General features: G+C 41.0%; 1 protein-coding gene across 1 annotated transcript in view; it reads right to left on the bottom strand.

Annotated features, from left to right (window-relative positions):
• The window catches only part of LOC133546032 (polycomb group RING finger protein 3), an 80,714-nt gene that overhangs the window by 33,504 nt on the left and 34,867 nt on the right, over positions 1-12,343 (bottom strand). The window contains exons 2-5 of the mRNA XM_061891845.1: positions 10,166-10,286; positions 4,897-4,993; positions 1,400-1,455; positions 1,191-1,298 (exon numbers count right to left, since the gene is read on the bottom strand). Of these exons, the coding sequence (XP_061747829.1) occupies positions 1,191-1,298; positions 1,400-1,455; positions 4,897-4,993; positions 10,166-10,286 (382 nt within the window). The remainder of the gene's footprint in view (positions 1-1,190; positions 1,299-1,399; positions 1,456-4,896; positions 4,994-10,165; positions 10,287-12,343) is intronic.

Consider the following 12,343-nt stretch of genomic DNA (forward strand, 5'->3'; position numbering starts at 1 on the left):
GGCGGACATGAATATCAATACGATACGACACCAGCATGAATCATAGTACACCCTCTTTAAATTTTGAAGTGAATTTTTTTAGAACGGGCTCGATCAAGAAAAACAAGTCAAAAAGAGATCAATAGTAGGTATAAATGAACACTAACCTATTTAATTTTGACCATCTGGAATGGATTTATACTGTCTTTAAGTTGAAGTGGAGTAGTATTTTCTTTTTCTTTTTTGCGACACCAAGTACTCTTAATAATTATTTGCTCATGACGCAGTAGGTTGAATGATGCGGACACATTTGTTACTATTTCACTTCTGCCTTGGAGACTTTGTCATCCATCCATCCATTTTCTACCGCTTATTCCCTTTTCGGGGTCGCGGGGGGCGCTGGCGCCTATCTCAGCTACAATCGGGCGGAAGGCAGGGTACACCCTGGACAAGTCGCCACCTCATCGCAGGGCCAACACAGATAGACAGACGACATTCACACTCACATTCACACACTAGGGCCAATTTAGTGTTGCCAATCAACCTATCCCCAGGTGCATGTCTTTGGAGGTGGGAGGGGCCTATCCCCAGGTGCATGTCTTTGGAAGTGGGAGGAAGCCGGAGTACCCGGAGGGAACCCACGCATTCACGGGGAGAACATGCAAACTCCACACAGAAAGATCCCGAGCCTGGATTTGAACCCAGGACTGCAGGAACTTCGTATTGTGAGGCAGACGCACTAACCCCTCTGCCACCGTGAAGCCCGACTTTGTCATGTGCAACTAATTATTTTTCTTTTTTGCAGTCTGAAGCAGAACATTTTTCGGTATAAAATAATTAGTTGACTTTGTCATGTGCAACTAATTATTTTATACTGAAAAATGTTCTGCTTCAGACTGCAATATAGTTCAATTAAGGACACTTGATACATAACTAGCTGATGTGCTACTGTGTGCTTAGCTGCTGTGTAGCTGCTAGCTCCTAGTAGCTTTTAGCTTGGCCTGTTTACCTTTTTGTCAATGGCTTGACTAAAATACAAGAAAAGAGCAAGTGTGTGTGTGATTATTGGAGGCTATTTGGATGATACCTGGATGTCAGCATTTTAAAAATGCAAGCCAATATCATCCGATACTTGTTTTTTTTTTTGCTGATATCGGACTGATCTCAATATCAAGATTATTATTGTGTATTATTTAAGAGAGTGTTTGTACCATTGTGCTGGTCTAGATGAGTCTTCACGTTGCAAAGCTCCCCTTTAATGTCGCCAGGAACCTCCATGCCCAGCTTCTGGTAGAAGTCCCTCTGCTTCTTTATCTCCGCTGCGCCATGGAGGACAAAGCATGAAGGTGACTACACACATACACACGTGGTCCATACTGCATGTAAACAAAAACAAAAACAAAAAGGAGGAGAAACGTACCCTCTTGAAGTCCGGGTACCAACTTGTACACAATGTCTTGCATTGTTCTGTCATGGCTGGGAAGCAGAGAAGGTGAGCGTCACATGTTAGCGTGCATCCAAATACTTGATTGTGTGCGCTGACACACTTTGTTGTGTATCTGCTGCAGGGCCACACAGTGACTTGAAGGTGTCAAGTGTGTTGTAACGCACAAGGAAGTCACACCCGGACCATATGCTCGTCCTTGTTAGGGTAACACAGGTGTGGACTCTTGTGGATGGAAGACATTATTGTTTTATCATGCAAGCGAACACTTATATGTAGTCTGGTGAGACTGAGCAGGCCGACACTGCCCTCTGCTGGCCAGGCTTGGTAGTGCAGTCATTTTCACACTGACTTGATTGCTAACTTAAAAAAAAAAAGCTTTTGTTGAATACATTATTGACAATCCCTAAGATGTATCAGACATTTTAGTGCAGATCCAGATAAAAGGTGCAAATCATACACTTTTACTTGTTTTGGGGCCAAGTAGGACATTGACCCAAAATGTCCGGAAGAAAACCATTGCATCTATTGGAGCAGGCCTTAGCAATTATGTTGACTCGGGGGCCACATTTAGAGAAAAAATGTGTCTGGGGGGGCCGGCATATCTATTTTTAGGGACACTAATACAAAACTTCACAATAATGTCTGATTGAATGCTAGAAATGTTATGACAGACCGCCTTAAAAAAACGTAATGGAATTCAAAATGTTTCTATGAAGGATAAAACACTGAATATTGACAAAATATGAACGTCAAACCCCATTTCAATCGACATATTCTACAATCAACAGACAGTGAAATATGAATGCGAAGGGTACAAAATAAACTCAGCTACGATCTGATCCATCAGATATATCACATTGCTTTAGAACTTTGTTGTAAAAAGCTCCTTCCGCGTCTGTGGAAACGCTTACCGCCCACACTGCTTGGTGCCTCGTCTGAGCTGCTGTGACTTAGATGACCATAGTAACTAATTAGATGACCATTAGGTTACCATAGTAACTAATTAGATGACCATAGTAACTAATGAGATGACCATTGTAACTAATTAGATTACCGTAGTAACTAATTAGGTGACCATAGTAAGTAATTAGGTTACCATTTTAACTAATTAGGTTACCATAGTAACTAATTAGATGACCATAGTAACTAATGAGATGACCATTGTAACTAATTAGATTACCATAGTAACTAATTAGGTGACCATAGCAAGTAATTAGGTTACCATTTTAACTAATTAGATTACCATAGTAACTAACAAGATTACCATAGTAACTGGTATATCATCCATAAGCGCACATTACAACCATTGAAATACTTTGTATAGTTGAAGACTTACATTCATTAGAAAAACATGACTGCACATCATAATGGCAGCTACACTTTCCATCTTAAAGCTCAAAAAAAAAAAAAACAATTTGAGAATACCTGGCGGGCCAGGTTGAAAAGCTTAACGGGCCGCATGTGGCCCCCAGGCCATAATTTCCCCAGGTCTCTAGTAGAGAATGTCTCATTTGCACCCCTGGTGGTGAAATCTATCAAAATTAAGGGTGGTCCCGAAAAGGAGGGCTTTTTCAAATCGACTGTGTGTCGGTTTTAAAAGTGCTCCCCCTCTGGTCAACATATGAAATAACAAGGGTGTGTAAATTTTTGAAGTGCTCCCCCTCTGGCCAACATATGTAATACTTGTGTGTAAGAAATTAAAATGGCCCCCTTTGGCCAAAATTAATTAAAAAAATAAATATATATATATATATATATATATATACATATATATATATATACATATATATATATATGTATATATATATACATATATATATATATATATATATATATATATATATATATATATATATATATATATATGTACATAGAGATTTATTGTAATAACAAAGTAAATAATGAAAATTAAAAACCAATTACAAAAAAATAGAAAATAAAAATGAACTAAAAGCAGTCTTTCTCACAATGTGTGGACTTATTTCTTATAAAATTGGGAACAATTTCTCATGTACTTTCTGTTTCTGTAATATTGCAATATTTTCTCGTAAAAGTATCACTTTTTAATGCAAAGTGGTGACATCCATCCATCATCTTCCGCTTATCCGAGGTCGGGTCGCGGGGGCAGCAGCCTAAGCAGGGAACCCCAGACTTCCCTCTCCCCAGCCACTTCGTCTAGCTCTTCCCGGGGGATCCCGAGGCGTTCCCAGGCCAGCCGGGAGACATAGTCTTCCCAACGTGTCCTGGGTCTTCCCCGTGGCCTCCTACCGGTTGGACGTGCCCTAAACACCTCCCTAGGGAGGCGTTCAGGTGGCATCCTGACCAGATGCCCGAACCACCTCATCTGGCTCCTCTCGATGTGGAGGAGCAGCGGCTTTACTTTGAGTTCCTCCCGGATGGCAGAGCTTCTCACCCTATCTCTAAGGGAGAGCCCCGCCACCCGGTGGAGGAAACTCATTTCAGCCGCTTGTACCCGTGATCTTATCCTTTCAGTCATAACCCAAAGCTCATGACCATAGGTGAGGATGGGAACGACATTTGCCATATAAAATTCTGACTTTTATCACAATATTGACATTTTTTTGTTCTAAAAACCTAGTGACATCTTGAGTAAAATTATGACTTTTGTCAAGTAAAATGATGACATTTTTCATATAATTGCCAAAATGTTGCGCTTTTCTTCTAAAATTGCAACTGTTATTAAGAAAACATTCCAACTTTTATCATTGTATTGCACAAATGTTCAGTTTTTCTTGAAACATAAGACTTTTATTTTAATACTGCCAAAATTCCCAGTTTTTCTTGTGAAATTCCAACTCATTTTTCACAACAAGCTTTTTTATATTTACATAGCACACATATATATATATATATATATATATATATATATATATATATATATATATATATATATATATATATATATTAATAATGTTGTAAATAAATAGGGCTTCACGGTGGCAGAGGGGTTAGTGCATCTGCCTCACAATACGAAGTTCCTGTAGTCCTGGGTTCAAATCCAGGCTCGGGATCTTTCTGTGTGGAGTTTGCATGTTCTCCCCGTGAATGCGTGGGTTCCCTCCGGGTACTCCGGCTTCCTCCCACTTCCAAAGACATGCACCTGGGGATAGGTTGATTGGCAACACTAAATTGGCCCTAGTGTGTGAATGTGAGTGTGAATGTTGTCTGTCTATCTGTGTTGGCCCTGCGATGAGGTGGCGACTTGTCTAAGGTGTACCCCGCCTTCCGCCCGATTGTAGCTGAGATAGGCGCCAGCGCCCCCTGCGACCCCGAAAGGGAATAAGCGGTAGAAAATGGATGGATGTTGTAAATACAAATCTCTATATATCTAGAAAGGGTGGTCCTAAAGAGGTAGGCATTTTCAGAGGTCTCAAGAATACAAGTATGTTTGTGTGTGTGTGTGTGTGTGTGTGTGTGTGTGTGTGTGTGTGTGTGTGTGTGTCACTCACCCAATGTACTGTAGTGGATGGCTTTGATGAATAACGATCCTGCATGTGGGACACGTGTTGTTTTCCTCCAAATACTTCACAAGGCAGCTTCGACAAACTGCAAACACACACACACAGAGTCAGTTTGGATGTACTGGAGGAGATGCGGATGAGGGGACAGGGCTGCGGAGCTGGCACTGAGCGCTGGGACGGAGAGGCTTCGCGGTGTCTTGACTGGGTGAGCAGGTGTCGGACACCTCAGTCACCTTGGACGTATCCTCTCTCATGCATGCGGACTGGACACTGGCCGAGAGTGGAGTCGGCTGTCTTGGTTGCCTTGTTGGGTCTGCTCCTGTCTCTGGCCATGCTCCCTCCACCCCAGCAGACAATGGCGTGGAACACCGCAGAGGCCACCACAGTGAATATGTTTCTTTTACTTTTTATTCATAGCTGTATGTAGAAGGGTCTGCTTGTATCTGCTGCTTTAATGTCTTTAATGTCTTCTGTGTTCTTTGATGTTTCCCTCTTACACACATGTAAGAGGGATGTGTACTATGGCTATGAGTTGTTGTTTTTTTTCCCCTTGGCCTCAGTCTGCACCCCCACTCCAGGGCCTAGGTTAAATTTTATTTTAATCTTCTATTTTTTCTCCCCCTCCCCCCTTGTTTAACCTGTATGTCATATCTTTTGTAAGGGGCGCTGGAAGCCGGCAGACCCGTCAGCGATCCTGTTCTGTCTCCCTGTAATGTTTGTCTGATCTTGAATGGGATTGTGCCGAAAATTGTAATTTTCCTGAAGGAACTCTCCTGATGGAATAAATAAAATACTATCTAATCTAATCTAATCTAATCTAATCTAATCTAACACACACACACAAACTGGTTATCATTTGGAAAGGGGACCAAGTTGTTGATCATGACTTGTGGGGACCACCCTTTCTACAGCTTGTGGAGGCATTAAAAAAAAAGTAGGTAAAATGTCCACTGCCCAGTTAGCTCATACACGTCTTTAAATCTCTGGATTGATGAAGTAATGTGCTGATCATTCTTACTGGGGACCCTGGGGAAAAAGAGTTAATATGGTTCAGAATGGATCTGACTATCATTTAAAAAGGTTCCCCTTTAGGGGACCTGTTTATTGGTCCCCATACCGTCAGAGGTCCCCTGAAGGTGACTGTGTAAACAGAGAGATGTCCCCATTAACAGTTCGAGATGCTACCTCAGTAGAAGCATTTAAGTCTCACCTTAAAACTCATTTGTATACTCTAGCCTTTAAATAGACTCCCTTTTTAGACCAGTTGATCTGCCGTTTCTTTTATTTTTCTTCTATGTCCCACTCTCCTTTGTGGAGGGAGTCCGGTCCGATCCGGTGGCCATGTACTGCTCGCCTGTGTATCGGCTGGGGACATCTCTGCGCTGCTGATCAGCCTCCGCTTGGGATGGTTTCCTGCTGGCTCCGCTGTGAACGGGACTCTCGCTGCTGTGTTGGATCCGCTTTGGACTGGACTCTCGCGACTGTGTTGGATCCATTATGGATTGATCTTTCACAGTATCATGTTCTCATATGTTCTCATAGTCATCAGTATCATCAGTATCACGTTCTCATAGTCATTATTGTCACCGATGTCCCACTGGGTGTGAGTTTTCCTTGTCCGAGGATGTCGTAGTGGTTTGTGCAGCCCTTTGAGACACTAGTGATTTAGGGCTATATAAGTAAACATTGATTGATTGATTGATTGATTAAGAAAGCATTGCCAGACCAAACACACACACACACACACACACACACACACACACACACACACACACATACATAAAAACAGGTTACAAATTACACCAGACAGTGCACATTTAAAATGGCTCATTCTTTTGCAGATTAATATTGGACACCAAACAAGTCAAAATCAAGCAATGCAAGGTAATAAACGACCACAAAGTATCCCGCTGGGCATCTTCCAGTTATATATGATAAAGAGTTTCCATCGATTGGTGAGCAGCTTTTAATCGCCATCAAAATTTAAGAAAGATTTGTGGCCCAAGTCACCACCTCCAGTGCTGATTTTAATGTGTTTTCTTTATGGTTGTTACTTAATTAAATGACCTTTTCCCTCACTACTATCACACCACTTTCCAGCATTTGTCCCACGGTACATGTGAAGTAAAAGGGCGCTCTCTAGTGGAAAGAAACAGCTAAAACAGCTCTTGGGTTTTACTCTGTAAAAGTGCTTTGAGTCACTAGAAAAATAGATGGATGGAAAACGCAAGACCCACTTCCGGTAAAATAGGACAGCCTTTAATCACAAGAACCACACGACATGATCCCAACCCACTCAGAGAGTCTATTTTATCATGTATCCAAACTGCAAGGGCTATACAAAGTTTCACCTTCTTGAGGCAGACCTAAGTCGAGGGGGAGAACTTTGCAGAGCTAGAACCCCAGCACCTTTTTTCCACTCAAGTACCGTATTTTCTGGACCATAAGGCGCACGGCCGATGAATCTATTTTTGATCTTTGTTCATATATATGCGCTGGATGATAGGCTGGAATTTGAGTCATATTATTATTTTATTTTTTTCTAAATGTAAAACACTTCCTTGTGGTCTACATCAGAGTTTTTCAACCTTTTCTGAGCCGAGCCACATTCTTTTCATTGAAAAAATCCCAAGGCGCACCACCAGCAGAAAACATTGAAAAATAAACTCAGCCCCCGATATTGACAGTAAAAAGTTGTTTTCGAAATTATTGGATAAAAATTCAAACCATAACCAAGCATGCATCACTGTAGCTCGTCGCAAAATAAGTGTACTGTCACCACCTGTCACATCACGCCGTGACTTATTTGGACTTTTTTGCTGTTTTCCTGTATGTAGTGTTTTAGTTTTTGTCTAGCGCTCCTATTTTATTGTTGATTGTCATGTCATGTATGGAGGTACTTTGTGGACGCCATCTGCTCCACACGCTGTAAGTCTTTGCTGTCATCCAGCATTCTGTTTTTGTTTACTTTGTAGCCAGTTCTGTTTTAGATTTGTTTTGTATAGCCTTCCCTAAGCTTCAACGCCTTTTGTTTATTTTTGATTTAAGCATTAGATACCTTTTTTTTTTTTATTTACCGGCTTCACGGTGGCAGTGGGGTTAGTGCATCTGCCTCACAATACGAAGGTCCTGAGGTGTCTGGGGTTCAATCCCGGGCTCGGGATCTTTCTGTGTGGAGTTTGCATGTCCTCTCCGTGACTGCGTGGGTTCCCTCTGGGTACTCGAGCTTCCTCCCACTTCCAAAGACATGCACCTGGGGATAGGTTGATTGGCAACACTAAATTGGCCCTAGTGTGTGAATGTGAGTGTGAATGTTGTCTGTCTATCTGTGTTGGCCCTGCGATGAGGTGGCGACTTGTCCAGGGTGTACGCCGCCTTCCACCCGATTGAGGCTGAGATAGGCACCAGCGCCCCCCGCGACCCCAAAGGGAATAAATGGTAGAAAATGGATGGATACCTTTTTACCTGCACCCTGCCTCCCACTGTCATCTACATATTGTGATCACAAAAAGTCTACAAAGCAATTAGCTAACTGCCGCCACCTACTGATATGAAAAAGTATTACACTGTTACTCTGCCGAGCTCTTGACAGCACAGACTATAATTACTGGTGTGCAAAGAATATTTTTAACCAGATTAGGTGAAATGACATAATGTCCCACGGCACACCAAACAATATATCACGGTACACTAGTGTGCCGCGGCACAGTGGTTGAAAAACACTGGTCTACATAACATGTAATGGTGGTTCTTTGGTCAAAATGTTGCATAGATGATGTTTTACAAATCATCTTTCAAGCAGCTTTCTGACAGTCGCTTCCGGATGCGCCGTTTTGTGGGCGGTCTTATTTACGGGGCTGACCTTCGGCGGCGTCTTCTCCCTGTCATCTTCACGTCAATCAATAACGGACCAGCATCTCTTTATCGGAAAAAAAAAAACACACAGGAAAAATTGCTTCGAGGTTGGTAAGCAAAACCAGACTCATTTGTACCGGAAAAAAGGGTTTTAAGTGCGCCTTATAGTCCGGAAAATATGGTGTTTTAATTATTTCCAAAACGATATCTTTAGCACGGCAGTAAAATCCCATATTTTTACTAATTTTCCAGGAGATTTTTTTTTTTTATCATTTGAAATGCAAATGTTAATGTCAGCAGGTAAGAAAAGTTGCTTTTGCATAATATTGCGAAACAAAACTTCAATAAGATGTCTTACTTCATACACACACCAAAATAATACTCCTATGCTTAATACGCCGACAATCCATCAAGCGGTGCAGCTTTGTAGCTTACCAAAGTCGTATTAAAACATTTTGACGCGCCGTGTGTAATGTTCTAAATTTTTAATGGAACATATAAAATGGTGTTGTTTACTTGAGTCATATTGCCATCATAGTGCAGCCTACACTTATGTTTGACTGCCATCTACTGGTGACTCTTATTACACCATGTCCCAAATAAAATAGCTTCGAGGTTGGTAAACAAAACCAGAATCATTTGTACCGGAAAAAAGGGTTTTAAGTGCGCCTTATAGTCCGGAAAATATGGTGTTTTAATTATTTCCAAAACGATATCTTTAGCACGGCAGTAAAATCCCATATTTTTACTAATTACTAGTGACACTTATTACACCATGTCCCAAATAAAATAGCTTCGAGGTGGGTAAGCTCCACCAAACATATTCCTTACATTAGGCGCACCAGGTCGAGTTTTGAGAGGAAGAAAAGGATTTTAAGAGTATTTTATAGTCTGAAAAATACAGTACATGGGAGAACAGGGACCTCAAGGATTAATGCTTTCATCAAAAATGAAAGTGAGCTTTTGGGTTAATACAGCATTGATTGATTGATACTTTTATTAGTAGATTGCACAGTACAGTACATATTCCGTACAATTGACCACTAAATGGTAACACCCGAATAAGTTTTTCAACTTGTTTAAGTCGGGGTCCACGTTAATCAATTCATGGTAATTTATCATTACAGTTATATTAACACTTAATATAAGTGTTAATACAACACTTATATTAACCCAAAAGCTATTTGGGTTAATCTCTACCATACATGGATAATGCCTTGAAATTACACTTGAGAGAAACGCCACAAATTGGGCGCGTTTAGGGAAAGTACAGATTGTTTAATAAATATTTCCGCATTTTCGGGACTTATGCAGATCCCAAATACACAAAAACAGGCACTGGTGGGTGGGAAAAGTTGGTTTTGCCTAATAATAGCGAGTGTGAGAGTGTGCGAGGACGTACAGGTGTGCAAGCACTCCGTGACGGTGGTGGCGTCGATCAGGTAGCCCTCGCACAGTCGACAGGTGATGTGGGCGTTGATGTGACACAGCTTGATCTTCCTCGTCAGCATGTCGGGGGGGTTCTGGAGAGGAGGGGGAGGAAGAACATGATGTCATGGCAACAACATCCAGATAGTAATCGCTTTTTTCTAGACTTCCACCAAGTCGGGGGTCGGCAACCCGCGGCTCTTTAGCACCGCCCTAGTGGCTCCCTGGACCTCTTTCAGAGATGTGAAAATGGAAAAAGAGGAAGATTTTTTTGTTTTTTATATATGTATATTTTCTGTGGGAGAAAAAACATGACACAAACTTTCCAAATTGTTAGAAATTTCACTGTTTATGTTATACATGCTTCACTAATGAGAGTATTCGGCAAGCACCTAATTTCAGCGATCCTTGAACTCATCGTAGTTTGTTTACAAGTGCAACTTTCTCTGACGCTGCCACGGAAAGACGAGTTTTATGCCACTTCTTCTTTGTCTCATTTTTTGTCCACCAAACGTTTTATGCTGTGCGTGAATGCACAAAGGTAATAATAATAATAATAATAATAGATTTTATTTGTAAAAAGCACTTTATGTTGAGCAAACAACCTCAAAGTGCCACCGTGTAAAAAATAGTAATAATAAAAATGAAATAAAATATAAAAGTAGAAACAGCCCAATAGCTACAACCAGCATGCATGTCTATAGAAAGGCTTTTTTTAAAAAGATGGGTTTTTAAGCCTTTTTTAAAAGCATCCACAGTCTGAGGTGCCCTCAGGTGGTCAGAGAGAGCGTTCCACAGACTGGGAGCGGCGGAGCAGAAAGCCTGGAAAAAGATGAAGATTTTTTTGTTTTTTATATATGTATATTTTCTGTGGGAGAAAAAACATGACACAAACTTTCCAAATTGTTAGAAATTTCACTGTTTATGTTATACATGCTTCACTAATGAGAGTATTCGGCAAACACCTAATTTCAGCGATCCTTGAACTCATCGTAGTTTGTTTACAAGTGCAACTTTCTCTGACGCTGCCACGGAAAGACGAGTTTTATGCCACTTCTTCTTTGTCTCATTTTTGTCCACCAAACGTTTTATGCTGTGCGTGAATGCACAAAGGTAATAATAATAGATTTTATTTGTAAAAAGCACTTTATGTTGAGCAAACAACCTCAAAGTGCCACAGTGTAAAAAATAGTAATAATAAAAATGAAATAAAATATAAAAGTAGAAACAGCCCAATAGCTACAACCAGCATGCATGTCTATAGAAAGGCTTTTTTTAAAAAGATGGGTTTTTAAGCCTTTTTTAAAAGCATCCACAGTCTGAGGTGCCCTCAGGTGGTCAGGGAGAGCGTTCCACAGACTGGGAGCGGCGGAGCAGAAAGCCTGGAAAAAGATGAAGATTTTTTTGTTTTTTATATATGTATATTTTCTGTGGGAGAAAAAACATGACACAAACTTTCCAAATTGTTAGAAATTTCACTGTTTATGTTATACATGCTTCACTAATGAGAGTATTCGGCAAGCACCTAATTTCAGCGATCCTTGAACTCATCGTAGTTTGTTTACAAGTACAACTTTCTCCGACGCTGCCACGGAAAGACGAGTTTTATGCCACTTCTTCTTTGTCTCATTTTTGTCCACCACACGTTTTATGCTGTGCGTGAATGCACAAAGGTAATAATAATAATAATAATAGATTTTATTTGTAAAAAGCACTTTATGTTGAGCAAACAACCTCAAAGTGCCACCGTGTAAAAAATAGTAATAATAAAAATGAAATAAAATATAAAACTAGAAACAGCCCAATAGCTACAACCAGCATGCATGTCTATAGAAAGGCTTTTTTAAAAAAGATGGGTTTTTAAGCCTTTTTTAAAAGCATCCACAGTCTGAGGTACCCTCAGGTGGTCAGGGAGAGCGTTCCACAGACTGGGAGCGGCGGAGCAGAAAGCCCGGTCTCCCATTGTTCGAAGCTTTGTGCATGGAGGTTGGAGGAGGTTAGCCTGTATGGAGCGGAGGTGTAGTGTGGAGGATTTGGGGGTGAGGTAGAGGGGGGCATTTTCATGGAGGCACTGGTGAGTTAGTAGGGAGATTTTGAATTCAATCCTGAATGGAACAGGAAGCCAGTGAAGGGATTTGAGAGTTGGTGTGAC

This window comes from Nerophis ophidion, linkage group LG29 (assembly GCF_033978795.1).
Source record: "Nerophis ophidion isolate RoL-2023_Sa linkage group LG29, RoL_Noph_v1.0, whole genome shotgun sequence".
NCBI classification, from domain to species: Eukaryota; Metazoa; Chordata; class Actinopteri; order Syngnathiformes; family Syngnathidae; genus Nerophis; species Nerophis ophidion.